A 16,957-nucleotide genomic window follows, 5' to 3' on the forward strand; every position below is an offset into this window, starting at 1 on the left:
CCTTAAGCCTTTCGTGGTCAACTAAACTGGAATTAATCTTATTTATTTTTATTTTACTATCCGCTGAAAGCTGTTTGTAATAATGTGTGACAAATAACTATTATTTTAGGTATTGTAACTTATGCTCTTCATTTAATCAACACGAAAACAAAGGTATAATTACAATTTGATGAGAATGAGTTAGATAGGTATAGAGTGAGAGAGAGAGAAAGCGAAAGGGGGAGAATTAAGTTCTTACTTTACAGAGAACCTAATTGAAGTCAGCATTACAGATTTTTTATAAAGGACAGACAGAATCAAGATTTAAAAAGTAACTAATGATTATTTTTACGAGGTTTACGCACGGCTGCCGAGCCCTGACTAAAAGTAACTATGGCAATAAAGGGGGAACTTGTCAAATAAAATTCTCGTGGGCGGGGCAAAACATCACTAACAATCTAACTTTTTATACCTTTCAAGAAAAAGACATTTAGTTTTTACTTTTTCCACCAATTAAAAAATATTTCACTTCATGTGTATGGTCCCAAGGCCTTTTAAAACTGGGGTCCCCTTAAAAATTTTCAATTTGTGGGTGACTTTAATTTATCAAAAATGATTTCAGCTTTTCTAAGGGCTTTTTACAGCATAAAGTAACAGAAAGACTTTTTAATTTTAAGTTTTTATGAAAACTAATCTTGTTCTTTGTTTTAATTTAGGATTCTGCATTCCAGATTCTATCCAAGTATCGGCAAGAATCTGAAGGCTTCATGTTCTGGGGAGAAGATGATATTGGAGAACAAAGATTCAGGTTACAAATCTTATAACAATTTCCCCTCAACTGAAAGTGGACCACTAACAAAATTGAAGGTTAGGGTAGGTTGAGTAAGGGTTAGATAAACCACGCAGAATGTGAGGTCCACAAAGAGAAATGTTTTGTTATGATTAAAAATCAAAGGGGAAGAAGATTCCATTGGTAATTTTAGTAGCTCTCTGTTATATCGACTGCATGACATTGAATAGAAGTGTTCATAGCTGACATGATAACACAAACCATACACAATTTCGACGGGGGTGGGGGGGGGGGGGGGTCTTAAATGGTTTCAGTTAGAGGAAAATCACAAATCTTATTGTTTAATTGAATTAAAAGCCCCCAAAAAGAAAATATTAAAGATATTAAAGTTTGTATTCAGAATACATAGGTAGGTGTATACAATTTTATCTCATCTCAAAACTTTTCAACTTCTTTTTCTGTCTTTAATCACCAACATTCAAAGGTGTGCACATGAAAATGGAAACATCGACCTTTTATCTCCCGAGTCCCCCCCCCCCCCTAGAATTTGTTTAGACATAAAAGACATATTTGTTCCTTTATACCCTTCTTAACCCAAATAAAACCGTTTAGGGAAGGTTAATCGTCCCACCACTGGAATAAATTTTCGGGGAGGTAGGTTATGATTTAGGGAGGGGAGGGGGCGGGGGGTTAATCTGTCTTTTTGGTGCATATCAACTCCAACCCCCCGGCTCCAGTCAAAATCTTGTGCAAGCTCTTGCTAATATTCAGGAAGGGAAGTTATAATCCAAGTAAGAGGGGTGGGGTAAACTGCTTTAAAGACGCCCTCTCACCCCCCCCCCTCCAAAATTTTGTTCATGCACGCATTTGGGAACATTAATTTGAAAATGAAAACTTTTCTGAGGCAATGTCTTCTTTTTACGTATAAATGTTTTTTTTATGTCATGCCAACTTGAAAAGCATACTAAAGACATTAAAATTGTTTCTACCTACAGCTGTCATATCAAGTAGTGTCAATAATAGGAAGAATAGGGAGGGTGCCTTGGTCTGTAAACAGGCACAACTCATCGTCATGCACAAATAGGATTTTTAGACAAAGGGCGTGCAATCTAAGTGTTGGTTTTCTTATTGGTGTAATTAACAGCTTAAGTATTCATATTTATAGATTAACCTTGCAACTGTATATTAACTTTGTATAGGAGAGAAAGTTTGCAAGAAGAACTATTTAATCCAACAGATTGCTGTCATTCTCTATCTGTAAGGTCAGTTTTATGCATCCTTTTTAGCAGCGAGGCACCTCTATGATTTTGGTATTAACGTCAGTACAGGTTTATTACATGATAAACAATCTAAGCAGTATGAAAATTTTCAGAATTGCTTTTATTGCGATATAATATACTAGCGGCTTCGCCCCTAGTCTCTAGGGGCTTTGCCCCAAGAGGTGATAAAAAAGGCGAAATTCGTAAAAAGACCAAGGAAATCTTCAACAACAAAAAAAAGGACCAAGTAAATATTCAGCCTAAAACCACCATAGGACCAGTAGGTATATTTTCTGAAGAGTAGAATCCAACCGAGATCTTAAGGGACGGACAGACAGACGGACAGACAGACATCAAGCTACTTTGTATTATAGATAAAGTATATACATAATGTTCATGTTTAAGCAAATTTAACATTCCGGATATGATTTTTGGAGATGTACATACAATTTATCATTAATTATCTTTTCCCTTTAGATACCTGGTAAAAAGGGAAGTACGGAGTTAAAATACTGACATACACTAAATGCAGATAAACTCGGCTAAAATTAAAAAAATTGTTTTTAGAGCGACAAGTTTTGGGTTGATGGTATATTCCCTGCGCGAAGAATTTATCATTCAACCAATTGTTCGTTGGCTTAATTCAAGGTAAAATTTGACTTATTGTCGATTTTTGATGTTAAAAATACTACATTCTGCTAATATGTATGTTGTTGGAATGTCATGGCTCATAATTACGAGAAATATATATGCACAATTAGGACATACTGACAAAAGTCATGCAAATTGTTTACTTATTGAAAGCCCATAAATGGTTAATAAAAAAGTCAAATCAATTCCTAATCAATCAAAGCCTAGGCTAATGTTCCTATTATTAAGTTTAAAAATGTCCAGTGTTAATTGAAATTTATTCAATATATTTTGAGGCGAAAATGTGTATCTGGTTGGTCCACCCATCAGGACACTCTACTTGCCCTGACAAGCCTTATCAAATATGAACATATTAACAAGGTAAGGTATTGTCATTAAAGAAAACACCGCTCCAACTGCTCTACTTGTGGCAGTCTTTCAGCTGTTAGAGCGGTGTATTTCTTGCAGGCTTCCTTTAAACCCTTTTAAATGGCTTGCAATTTGCAGTTGTCGTGTTGGACTACACACTAGCATATTAAAGACGTCAATTTACACATATTCTATTATGTAAAGTAGTAAGGGTTTTTGTCTGAAGCTGATTTTTAATATAATTTTAATTTATTACTAAAGTGAATATCCCGCTAGATACGGATCTGCAAATAAGTCTATAAAGAGTTGAATGTCCTGGATAGGAATATGAATGTTCATCAGAAAAAAAACAGGGATAAATTTACGTACATCCCCTTCTACCAAAATTCCCTCTTCTGTAGATTACAATCAGTTTTTGAAACTTTTGGACAACTAAATGAACCAACCAATCAAAATTCAATAAAAGTCCCCTTGGTTGATAAGCCAACGAATAAAAAAAACGTTATTTAAAGACTTTAGGGACTAGTGTAATAAACAGCCCAATGTCCCCTCCCTCCCTGCTTGATCTTTGGTTTTAAATATCCTGGATGTCCCATTTATCTGTCTTGCAATTTATTCACAATTCACATTATATACACAAATATCGGAACAATGTCTTCAACACAGAATAATGGCATTGCAAGCATTGTGTGCAGTCACATCCGCATTTTTTACAGATTGGCATCAAAACTGATTAATATCCGCTGGATTAGAACCGGTTCTCAGACATTCTAAAAAATAATGTATGGCAACGTAGTACAGACTTTTTTTCCACGAATATTAAAATAAAAATCATAAAATTAATACCAGTTTTGTTATGTTAATATCCGCGAAAAGCTGTCTATAATACGATGCTATAAATAATTATTTTTTTCTTTGGCAATAATATTATTAAATTGACGATTAAGTTTTTCTTTTTGTTGAAGTTTTATAAAGGTGATTAGATGGTTTTAGGCTAATATATTTTAAATTTAAGTCTTTGGATGGTTTTAGGCTTTTTTTTGGTTATGGTGCCCTTAAACACTATGGGTGCAGCCACTGTTAAATAATGAATTAACGAGGGTGTTTAATGTAAGTCTAGGCTTTTAATAATTGGAAGCGCTGTTGATTTGATAATGTGTGTAAACGAATGCACACCTACTAGCATTTATGGGGTGAAAATAAATATATATTACATTGCAAGTCAAGTGTCTTATACTCTTCTAAAAAGAGTTCAATAACTTTTAACTTTTTCAAATACCTTTTACCTTTATTATTTATTTATTCTAAACTACCTATTTAATAATATATTTTATAGTAAAGCAACGTTTTTTTACTTAAATTTTATTTATCTTTAACTTAAAGTTTCATGCTTTCGCAATCTTGAGAAATATATGTATTTTCAGTGCAGCTAATCTATAACTAACTCAACCAGTACGTTTGTCTTATTTATTAAGTGGACCCTTCACTTTTTATTTTAATTTCAAAAATAAGTAGGTATAGAAATTTTTTTTCCAGTGTCAATTTATCTTTTTATAAAAAGTTATAAAGCCTTTCTGGAGCTAAAAGAACCAAAGGATAACTATATCGGTCCAGTGGTTAGAGCGCTTTATAGCTTTAGACAGACAAACACAGACTCACATCCTGTTACTTTTATATAAGGATTTTTTATTTCATAGGTATAGAATAAGTATCCTTGTTATTTGATATGGATTGATTAATTAGAAAACTATTGTTGTAAAATAATGGCAGCTGTTCATTATATATATTTAATCAAAAGAATATTATTGCATAAAATACATTTTTTTTATCTATGATAATCTATGATTTCGTGCCGTATAATCCCTTAAGCCGTCTAGTGAACCGCAGAGAAAGGCTGGACCCTATTTGAACTTTTAGATCGCGTTTCTAGCCCCTGTGGGTAAATTTAACACTGCGGTCCTCTTCCTCACAAGTACTTTACCTAACCCTATCTAAAATCCTCAGCAATGTTTGTGGTTCAATTTCGGTTAAAGTGAAATTACCTTTCATGTGTTATACAATAAAGGTCAAATTTGTAATATCTTTATTCATAGGTAACAGGGATAAGGGATGGGAAACGTAGGAAAATATTATTTCAGGCCTATTTCAAGCCTAGGCCTATTTCTAGCCTAATAAACCAGTTTTGGGATAGCGCAGTGGTTCGTATAAAATGCTAATGAAAAAGCTGTGTGTGTGTGTGTAGATAAAGTATAGAATCAAATTCAGGTAGCTAGTTTAAAGTAAAAAACATAACTTTTTATAAACCTATATATTAATGGCTTTTGTTAAAATGAAGTTTTTTCTCTCCCAAAATTTTTTTATCTTTTACTTTGGTAATTTGAACTGTAAGAAAGCTATCGTTGGGTTTCCCTCAGACAGATTTTAGTTTGTATTATTTGCATTTTTATTAATGAGTAAAAATTTTATTTGAAAATTTCATTGCTAATTAAAAATTCAAAATAAATAAATAAATATGCACTTGGGTAACATTCTATCAAGTTCTTTGGATACTATATGTATGATATATCTGTACTGTGTTGTATTGTACAAAAATTAGGGTTACGGTGTTGTATCATTTCCGTACTAAATTTTTAAAATTCAAAATACAACATCTAATTTATAAACTACCAAATGAAAATTCGTAGCTACCTTCTTTCCAAAAAAATAATCCCGTTATTTTTGTTTTTTCTATATGGCCCTTTTTTAATGTTTAACTCTAAGCAGATTTAATAATTAAACTAATGTGATCTAACACCATTTATATTTATTTTTTCGTAGCAGACGAAATCATTATTTTTTCCAGAATTGTCTGCTTCTAAAATATCCGCCATCTGTGATTTGGGCTTGATTGGTTGATACAAAACAAGCCCAAATCACAGAACACTATTGGTTTAGAGCGGTAGCCAATATGAGCCGTCCGCCAGTAAGGTCATTGAATTAGGCAAATGGTAAAAGTTGCATGATCCCTTTCAAAACCAGGCCGAGACCTAATTTATGGCCAGGTTTCCTATCCCTTATCCCTGATAGGTAAGCGTTAAATTCCGCAGAGTTTTTTTTAAAAAATATTTGGAAAAAAACACAATCTTTATACAAAAGCAACATGATGTCTATGTGTAAGTCTTTAGCTAAAGATCTAGCTAACTGCTATACAAATATGGTTCTTCTTTGTGTGAAAATAAGCCCATAAAGGTTAATAACTACTTTTGGGTAGAGTACTCTAACCTTCTAATAGAAATTATCCGTTAAAAAATCTCCCACCCAATGATTTTTTTTAAAACTTGTCCTTTTGAAACTTAAATGGAACGTGGTTCTTGACTTACTACCCATCCTTAAGTGCCTTAAAGATAGGGGAATGGATAATTTGTGTTGTTGTAATAATATGTAGTCCTAATAATATGATACATGTGCTGAAGTGAAAGAAGACTCAATATTCCTAACATGAATAAAAAATGCATAACTTGTGTTAATAAAAGATTACTTTTGCAACATAAAAGATAAAAAAGAAAAGAAAAAAAGCTAACAACACTGTTGTAGAGAAAAGAAATTTTGTACATTTAAATTTTAAAAGCTTATGCTATGTTTAATTTACATAAGTATAAAAGGACAATCCATTTACAAATTTTGAAGAATGTATGTCTGTTTGTCTGTCTAGTATCATAGTAACTACTCATTTCGACAGATTAGTTTCGTTCCTTGTCAGGTTTTAGGCTATTTAGTCTGTGGGTATACGTAGAAGTATATCATTCGATAAAATACATGTATGAACCAAAGAAAAAATTCTCCTTTCAATGAATTTTTGTTGGAAAACTAAGAGGGGAGGATTTGACACTAGTTTTGAAAAAATCATTCTAGGTTTACACTATGTACGTAAAGTACAATATTTACAGTTTGCTTTAGAATACTTTACATATTATAACTTAAGATAAACACCTTACTTTATGCTTTACATATATTAACTTTCTCTTCTTAGTTCTACCACTATTATTTTATTTAAATGCAAAGTTTTTCTACATTAGAAGTCTGTTCGTATGTACGTCTATATCGGATTGCACACATTGTAAACAAAGGCCTGTAAGAATCGTCCTATTGATTTCAAATCTTATATGTGGTAAAACTGAAATTACGATTTTAAATGTAAGTTTAGAACAGATTAACATCGAATTTATTATATGCTGTGTCCTGTCGTTTCAATTTAAAAAATGATTTGCTTAGCTTCAATTTTATGGCTTCTTTCATTCTTGTTTTATATATTTTCAGGACATTAGAGCAAAACACTAGAGGGGGAAGGCAAGGGGTTAATTAACTGTATGTTCCCATCACAAGGACCTTGTGCCGACTCTCAATTGGGTCTTTGAAAATCAATCTATGCAATAATGTCGAGAATATTAACACAGCCAAGCAGCAGATAACAATTTGCTAGCAGACGAAAAAGGTCATTGGAAAAGTAGGGGCAGGTATATACATACATCTATACTATAGATCTATTTTCAGGACAAGGATAAATTTAGTACCAATTCTGCTGGTCTCACCTTTGAACTGTTCCTGGAAGGAAATAAGTATGTCAAGCGGACATGGACATTCAACAAGAGTTTGAAAACTTACAATTTTCAAGTTGACAATTTCCAAGGAAATTTGAAGGTAAGTTTTAAGAATTACTTTCTATTAAACATACACGGAAATGATATAAAAGAGCTTTTAAAATAAGAATTAAAAGAATGTATGTCTGTTTACCCAATAAGATCTCAATAACCACTGAACTGGGAAGCCTTAAGTAAGTCCTTGTCATGTTTTTTTTTTATTTTTTTTTTATGAGGATGGCCTTCCCCAAAAGAAAAGGCTATTAGAGAATGTTTTATTTTAAATGATACGCATATTTATTTCGTAAAAATATGAAAATTTTGAACAAGAAAAATCAATAAATGCCATTGATTTCAGATTTATGCCATAAAGTTTGAAAGAAAATTTGAATAATAAAATGGTTTCTTCTGGAAAATGGTTTTATCGTATGAATAAAAGTTCAATTTATAATTCCTTGTTGAAGGATTTTAGAAATATCTATTTTCTCTAAAATATTTAATATCCACTGGTAATATTATCCGTTCAATCTTCTTTTTATCCTTTATCAGATAGTAAAGAGATAAATTTTTTTTTAAAGAGCGAAGCTGCTATTAGTAACCATGTTAGTCTGTCTTTGTCGGTTCTGTTATTCTTTTACTACTTCTAGTATCATTCTCTCTCTTTCTCTGTGTTCCTTTCTTTTCTCCAGCTCTCTCTCTCTCTCTCTATCTCTATCTGTCTCTTTATCTTTTTATCTCTCTCTCTCTCTCTCTCTCTCTCTCTCTCTTGTCTCTTTTTTTCTCTCTCTCTCTTGTCTCTTTATCTTTTTATCTCTCTCTCTTTATATAAATTACCAGTCTTTTTGTCTTAATTTCTCAAAGTTTTGAACATAATTCTTCTTGTTACCTAACTGATAGTAAATTATGTTTCCTTCTTTGTGGTGCAAATCAGAGAGGGAGGGGACAATGGGCTGTTATTGCCCTAGTCCCTAAAGTTTTATAACAACGTTTTCTTATTCGTTGGCTTAATAACTTTTGGGACTTCAGTAAAATTTTATTGGTTGTTTCATTTAGTTGACTGTTCATACGTTTCAACCACTAATTTTAGTTTACAGAAGAGGTAATTTTGTGTATCATCATTGGAGGTGTACATTGATTTATCGGTCATTGTCTTATCCCTTTAGATCCCTGGGTGCAAATAATAAATAATTTACCTCTTTGCTCTTTACAGTAATGCCACTCTCCATTAACAAACTATTTTTTTATTTTGTGCAATTTTATCTTTTATACAACTTTGTTGGTCCTTAGCCTCAAAGTAACCATAAATTTTGTTTATTTTTTTTAGAGAAGGAAAATAGAAGGAAGAGTTTTGCTTTTTGTTTGTTAAGGGGGTGAAATAGGAATAAATGAATAAAGTTGCTTAGATATTTTTTTAATCTTATGAACGAATCGTTTTCTAACCAGAAGAAACTTCATTTAAGAAAAGTTACTATATGAATGATTGAAGTGGTTTTTAAAACTGACATTTCCCCCTCTTTTCCCTATATTTACACTTCTTTTGGACATAGTTGTTCATTTACTAAGTATATTTGCGATTACTTTTAATGTAATCTTCCAATTTCTAACATTTACAAAACTTTATTTATTGCATCAAGATCCATGACAGATCTATATAGGAAATAAACGTCTATAAATGAGCTAGAGTCTTTCAATGGTAAAGTGTTTAAAACTTATAGTGCTCCAATAATCCTCATTAAACTCTCATTGACCAAAGCGATAAGACCTTTATTTTATTTGTTTATGGAATGAATTAAGTTTTTCACTTCATGTAGATATTTGAATTACATTGAAGTATTTAATCCTTTTTTCATAAATAAAAAATACGTTCATAATAGAGTAAATCTAAGAAAACTGTATTTTAAAAGAATTCGATTGTGGCGACACTTCCTTTGTGTTAAAATATTAAAACTAAAATTTTAATCATATTAACCCTTTGGTGATGGTAATGTGAAAAAATATAATTGAAAAAATATTTTTAAAATCATTTGAATTAATAAATATTTACTTCTTTCTTTTAGATAGTAATGGCGGGGGAGGAAAATTTATTTATTGAGAAATAGATAAATAGATATGTACTTATAGAAAACTAGCCAATGGCGATATAGTTATATTGAGCCAACTCTAGTTTTTCAAAAAAAGCTTCTATTTGGTCCCCAAACATATGTTCATATGATTTTATTTTCCAAAATCTAGGGGAAGGTTGTTTGATTGTATGAGTAATAAGCTGAAATATATAAAAGTTACGCCCACTTCTTTTCATAGGAAAACGTCATTCTCAGATTACTTTTAAATGCAAAATTTGATTGATTTTTGGTCGCAAAGCTGCTCTATAAATAATATAATAAATGTTCTCTTGTTACCTGGTATTTCTAGGTAAAAGAGAAAGAAATATGAAAATGAAGAGAGAGAGAGAGAGAGAGAGATAATGTTTAACAGGAAAGCATAAAAAATTTGGGTTACATAAATATAGACAGACAGACACTGTCTCTTATTGAGCATCTAATTTTCGGCGATAAGAAAAGTGTCATGTGAGACGTCATAAAAAAACGTCTAAATCCATCTCCTTTTTAGGGGTTTACTTTCCCACTTCTCCTCTCATCCTTCCTTTTTACACTTATTTTTATGACGTCACACATAACACTTTCTTTAATTCCCTTTACTAATTTAATTGAATTTAGAAGACAATTTTAATAAAAAAATATATTTTTTAGCTCGAAGTCTCCGGGTCTGGCCAGGCCTTGGTCAACATTCAAAATAATTATATCTCCCGACCCCAACTAGAAGAACTAAAACCTGTGGATGCATACAAAGAAGATGTTAGCAGCAATGTTACCCAGTCAACCATAAATGCTTTTCAACTTTCAGCAGATATAAAACAAGAAAACAAATCCTTAGTTTTATCTACATGTGTTAGGTAAGAGGAAATTTTTATCTTCTTCAATTTTTTGCATTTTTAAAAACCCGCTACTATAGCGTTAAAATCTTGAATAGAGTAAATCTAAAGACGTTAAGCAATTAACCAACTGCTGCTTGTATGCCCAAGGCGCAACATTAATATCTTTTCCATAACATTTCCATAATATCTTTTTCTTTTTCGTTGATTAAACTTCGGGGACTGCTGTAGAAATTTAATTGGTTGGTTCATCAAGTTGTGTTCTTGTGTTCAACCACTAATTGTAATCTACAGAAGGGATAATTTGTGTATGATCATTGGTGGTGTACACTGTACATCAATTTATCAGTCATTGTCTTATCCCTTTAGTAACTGACAGTATGATATTTAGATGGTTGTGTCCTAACCTAACAATATACTCTGGTCCCAGTATCCTATCAGTGAATATCCCAACCGGATACCAACCAATATCCATACCAACAATGGCTAGCAAGAGTCCAGAAGTCTCAAAAATTCAACAAATTCAAAATATTTTATATATACAGTTTGATTATGTAAGTATAATTTTTTATATTTTAGTGCATGTATTTTGAACAAATAAAACAAGGATGATGCATTGATTATGTCCATTGGTAGCGCAACAAAAAAGAAATAAGGATGTTTTTTAAAAGAAAAAAAAACAATAATTGCTAATAAGTTGGAAAATTAATTATTAAATTATAGATTAAAATTAAGAAAGAATAAAAGAGGACGGTTTACCTAACTAACACTGTGAGAAAGATACTGGAAAGGGGAATGGGGGCCATATACGGGATAAAGGGTTGTTAAAACCCATTAAAATTTAAAAAAAACATTTGATTCAGAGAGAGAGAGAGAGAGAGAAGGGAAAGGGGCTGTTTATTACAGTAGTCCCAAATGTTTAAAATAGCGTTTTCTTTTTTGTTGGCTTAACAACTTTGGGGACTTTTTTTGTGAATTGTGATTGGTTGGAACATTAAATAAAGTGTTTAAACTTTCAACCATTAATTGTACAGAAGGGGTGTTTTCATATATCATCATTGTGGATGTACATCAATTTGTCGGCCATTGCATTAGATTACCCCCTATAAACCTTTGAAACCCTTCATTTTACCCCCGTTCAAGATAAAAAGCTTAAAATAAATAATGAGTTGATACTCTGGTAGAGTTTTTAGACAGTGCATATAAAATTCTATAAAGCACGTTTTGAAGACGGACGTATGGACATACTCTTAGTATAGAGTAGTTCCGTTACAAAAGAAAGTATGCCAAAGCAATGCAACAAATAAAGGGAGAAATGTGAGTATATTAAGAAATCGAAATACAGAAATAAAATATCTTAACAGAGACTTGGGGAGTAAGAAAAGAATGCATCTTGCAAATATTGGAGTGGGTACTACCCAGGTAGGGAGGGGACATTGGATTTAAATTACACTGGTACCCAAAGTTTTATAGCCCCCTTATCAAAGTTGGTTCAAAACTATTAGTATTTTAACTTTTTAACTAATAATTTCGTCTACAGAAAGGGTAAAAATTTTCATTTTAATCTGGGATGTATGCCAAATTATCGTCCATTGTCTTATTCCATAAGATCCCTGGTACTACTTTAGGTATAAAGGATCATGTAAAAAATAAATTTTTTTTCAAAGGTTCTTTTGAACCAAACGGCTGGCGACACGGCAAAAATTCGTTCATCCTTAAAAAATGAAAATAACCAACTTCTAATAATGGACTGAGCTCACGCTGCTAGCGAAAATGCGCGTTAAATTGACTTTGCAACTTATGCGCGCTTTAGTGCGCGCTTCTTGTTCTAAATATATAAGAAATTAGGCCGTCCGGGCAGCCGTTGGACATGAGTAATATTAAAAGTTGCGCAAAATATATTCTTTCATATTTGCAACTTGATACAGTATAGGTAAAGTTTAGAACAAATAGGCAATGCAAGATAATAAAATCAAATATTTCAAATATTATTAACAGGAATGCATATGGTCATAATAAACAAAGATAAAATGAAAAGTAATGACATCGTGTACATCTTACATGTAATTGATTATTCCTTGTTTATGTATTTTTATAAATATAAGATTATATAAATGCATATTTTACAGAATGGCTGTTCTTATAGTGGTTACATTTTGTATTACAAAGATAAAAAAGGTTTCAGTAATGGCCCAGTTAAAAAAAGTAAAATATAAAAATGATCTAATATTCAAGAAATTAAACAGCGGTTTTCAATAAGAAAGTCATGTGTTAGATATAAAATTACACATTTGCATACATTGCGAGGGAAACTAAGCTTTATAGTTAAATTTTTATTTGATGAATTATTAAATGATAATATTTATATTTCAGCTGACCCCAGAATTAAGCTGTATAGAGGTAAAATTATACCAAGACATTATTGTTACAAACTTATATCCAGTAATGAAAGTTGAAATATCGTCCCTACTATCCGGAGAGCTATACAACAGTACAGTGGTACGAGTACCTGTCCAGAATCAAGATATTTGTCAGCTGTGTGCTAGTCATGCTTGTAAACAATGTGCAAATATTATAAATAATTCTTTAAATCTAAAATCTTCTTTGTTAATAATTATAACAGCCTTAATATTATTAAATTCAAATTTGAATGCTTTGCTTATTTAGTCAAAGTAAAGTTCTTCACAATACAGTCAAACGGTAATTAACGAAAATTCGGGTATAGTCAATTTCGTGACATCGCCTCTTAAGGGGCATTTCGTCGTATTTCCACAGTAGATTTTCTCCTATTTCTAGCCCCTGCGGGGACAATAGCATAACAATGCGGGGGCAATAACATAATCTAACCTAACACAACCTATCAAAAGCTACTGTGAAAATACTACTAAACGTTCCTGAAGAGGCGATGTCACGAAAGGGACTATACACAAAAATTCTTATATTTAAAAAGGACAAACATGTCCATAAGTTACAGAGCAATAACAAGAAATAAGTAAATAGTGAGAAATAATAATATTATAACTTAAGGAAGTTTTTATTTTTCGTTAAGATCTATTTCACTGCTTGAATCTCCAGTTTATAGAAGCTTTTACAACCGTTCCAGAATGGTGTAAGGCGTTTTTTTAGGTTATTTTGTTACTTCCTCCTCCTTTCTTGAGAAAAAAGCGCTCCTAGATGCTATGGGCGCAGCCTTTAGTGAAATCATAAGATAAAAGTCTTTTAAGTAGTGCATTCAAAATGTTTTTACTTTCTTAAGGATGTACATAACTTCTCCAGTAAAAGAGTAGCTACGCTGCTTAATATTAATTAAGAAATAGTTTGGCTGTGTTGTAAATAAATTTAAAATTCTAGTCAATGTTAAAATAGATTTTAAAACAAATTGTATATTGGTGCTAGTTCCAGGGAGGAGGGGGCCATTGGACTGTAAATTGTTATGCTTTAATCATGATCATGTTATTTCATCTTTTGACTTGAGACTTTGGGTACTTTTTGATTGATTGTTAAAAATTATTAGTGTACATTCTTTTCAACCAATAGTTCCTTCTACAGAGAGGTAATTATTTTTCTTTAAAGATGTTTTTATCGTCCATTGTCTTATTCCCTAAGATCCCTGTACTAGTACCCATTATTTTGTTTTTATGTCAGATAGTTTATGAGACATGAAATTGCCAATTTATTCATCAACAAAATTTGAGTAAACTTGTGTCAAAAACATTCATTTATAATGAAAAAGTGAAACCAAAAAGTTATCTCCACCTAGTCATAGTTAAGAGACAGCGGAAAGTGTCATGTGTGACGTCATTAAAATACGTCTAAAGGGAAAGATTAGAGGAGAAGTGGGAAAGGAAACCACTAAAAAGAATTGGTTAGTAGACGTTATCTATGACGTCACACATAACACTTTACGCTGTCCCATTTCTAAAATTTATTTAGATTTAATCAATTGATTAATATCATATATTAAATTGTTTTAAGTGTAACATATCAATAAGATTTTAAATATATTTTATATTATAGCTCCGAATCTGATTATAATAATCGGTTCTGTACCATACCGGAAAATCATAAAACGCATCGTATTATATGGAATTTTCTGCGAAAAAAAACCCAAAAAATATTGAAGTGAATCCCTTTTTTGTCGGGCCGGGCCTTTAGCTCCTCGGGATAACAAAACCGTCTATAATACGATGCGATAAACTATTCTATGTATATTGGCTGTGATATTTTTATATTGTAGTGAATTGTGTTTAAGTAGCGAAGCTTCTCTATAAATGCTAGATCCGGTTTGTCTGCCTGTCCTTTGTAAAGCTGTTTTTATTAGGTTTTTTTTCTCTCTCTCCTTCTATCTATTTATCTATCTTTCTCTCTCTCTCTGTCTGTCTGTCTCTTCTTTCGCTATCTGTCTTTCTCCTTTCTCTTTCTGTTAGTCTTCTCTCTCTTTCTGTCTGTCTCTTCTTTCGTTATCTGTCTTTCTCCATTCTCTATCTGTTAGTCTTGTCTCTCTTCTTCTCCTTCTCTCTCTCTCTCTCTCTCTTTCTCTCTCTCTCTCTCTCTGTCTCCTCTATCCCCTAGGTATTTTTCCTCTCTCTTTGTATTAGGGATGGGAATCCGTCGAATTTTTGATTCCGGATTCTGAAGGAATCCGTCAAAAAAAGTGACGGATTCTTGCGGATTCCGGATTCTTATTTTTGGCGGATTCCGGATTCGGATTCCGGATTCTAGCAGTATTTTAAAAGGCCGTCCGGCACAGAGGGATAGCTTTTTTCGTTAATTTATCACTATGTTACTTGGTTGAAGCCTTGATTTGTTTAAAGTGTTGACTTCCAGCATAACTAAAACATTTACATCACATTAGTAAATTTAAAAATATAAGTGCTACGTATGTCCTAAAAATGTGCTTGGTATTTTCTAACCTATTTAAATTAAATTTAGCCTACCAATTTAGAATCCGGAATCCGCTATAAAAAACGGATTCCGGATCCGGATTCGGATTCCAAAATTGGCCGAAAATTGGGCGGATTCCGGATTCCGGATTCGGATTCCGGATTCGGATTCCGGATCCGGATTCCCATCACTACTTTGTATTCTGGTAAGCCGAGCGTTCTCGGCCCACGGGGTAACGAGTTCGGATTCAACGAGCCCTAGCCTTTAATTATTCTACCAAACAAACAAGCAGGATTCAATCATACAGAAATTATATATTTAAACTGAATAACATTTACAAGCAATGTTTACTATATATATACAACAGATTATAACAATGGTTAGGTTTGAAGGGGGTGTGGGACGCTAGGGCTTAGCTCCCGGCGGTAGACAGGCTGTGGGGGCAGCGGTGGTAAAAGGGGAGGCAGCGCCTCCCGGTTATATAAGCGCGTGAGGAACGCGTGATAGTGGCATGTTTGAGTCCCCTCCCCACATTTAGGCAGGCCAGTTTGACCGCTGGGTTGCGGGGTCAACAGCGGTCATGAGATAGATGGTGATATAATAAGATTAGTGCAGGGGGTTTGTTATCATAAGTCACAGCGAAGCAACTCTGTAAACTGCCTGTCCGTCTGGGTGTCGTATTACCACAACCTCCCCTTCAAGGGTTGCGTGGCTCCTGAGCCACCAGGCCTTGAACCTGGGGATACGACAGCCTATGCCTGCGCAGGACAGGCAGTTCTTGGGGCACAGCTCGATGGAGGACAGCTCGGGCTACACAGGCTCCCTGGGACACTCGTTGCTCGGTCTGACTGTGGTTGGATATCAGCATTGTCAGCTCCTGGTTGGCTTCTAGGCGTGGGTTGGCGACGGCCAAGCCCCGCCGCTGGAAATTTTGCCTCGTCTGCAGGATTAGCTCTGCCTCAGCTGGTAACTGGACACGGAGGCCTAGGCGGACTCTGGTGGTTCCTAAGGGGGGAATGACGATGGCAAAGGGCGCATAGAACTCCATGGGGGCGCCTGCTTGATTCAGGTTGCTTGGTCTCCTAGCTCCTACCCGGATGGGGATGGCTGTCATCAACAGGGGGCACCTGGCTTCAGCTTCGTCTTCTGGGGCGGCCTCTTCCATCGCAGTGGCTGGTTCTTCTCCTACAGGCTCGTTGCTGGCTGGCAGGTTCTCCATGTCCGCGTCAGGATTCCAGATGGCATCTCTGGGTGGCTCTGGAGCGGGCGGCGGCGGCGGTGGTTCGTTGGGCTGCTCCTGCAGGTTCTCCTCTACTGGGTCACGATCCTGGCCGCTAGGCTGTGGGGCGGCTGCGGCTGGCTGGTGCACTGGGAGCTGTCCTGGGTCGCTAGCTGCGGGCGCCGCCGCTCCAACTGGCAGCTCGGTGGCATCCTCGTCGCCGTCCATATCAACTTGGATGTCTGCTGGGATCTGGTGGGCAGTCACATCTCCAGTGTA

The 16,957-nt window shown here is 34.0% G+C and overlaps 1 protein-coding gene across 1 annotated transcript in view; it reads left to right on the top strand.

Moving 5' to 3' along the window:
* Positions 1–15,653, top strand: part of LOC145326548 (CD109 antigen-like) — a 74,852-nt gene extending 59,199 nt beyond the window's left edge. Inside the window, exons 38-46 of the mRNA XM_080169919.1 lie at positions 110–153; positions 696–787; positions 1,969–2,031; positions 2,596–2,676; positions 2,955–3,039; positions 7,558–7,704; positions 10,394–10,596; positions 10,967–11,129; positions 12,949–15,653. Of these exons, the coding sequence (XP_080026045.1) occupies positions 110–153; positions 696–787; positions 1,969–2,031; positions 2,596–2,676; positions 2,955–3,039; positions 7,558–7,704; positions 10,394–10,596; positions 10,967–11,129; positions 12,949–13,242 (1,172 nt within the window). The 3' untranslated portion in view covers positions 13,243–15,653. The remainder of the gene's footprint in view (positions 1–109; positions 154–695; positions 788–1,968; positions 2,032–2,595; positions 2,677–2,954; positions 3,040–7,557; positions 7,705–10,393; positions 10,597–10,966; positions 11,130–12,948) is intronic.
* Positions 15,654–16,957: the final 1,304 nt, after the last annotated feature.

This window comes from Acartia tonsa, chromosome 8 (genome assembly GCF_053477335.1).
Source record: "Acartia tonsa isolate MP-2025a chromosome 8, ASM5347733v1, whole genome shotgun sequence".
Lineage (NCBI taxonomy): Eukaryota > Metazoa > Arthropoda > Copepoda > Calanoida > Acartiidae > Acartia > Acartia tonsa.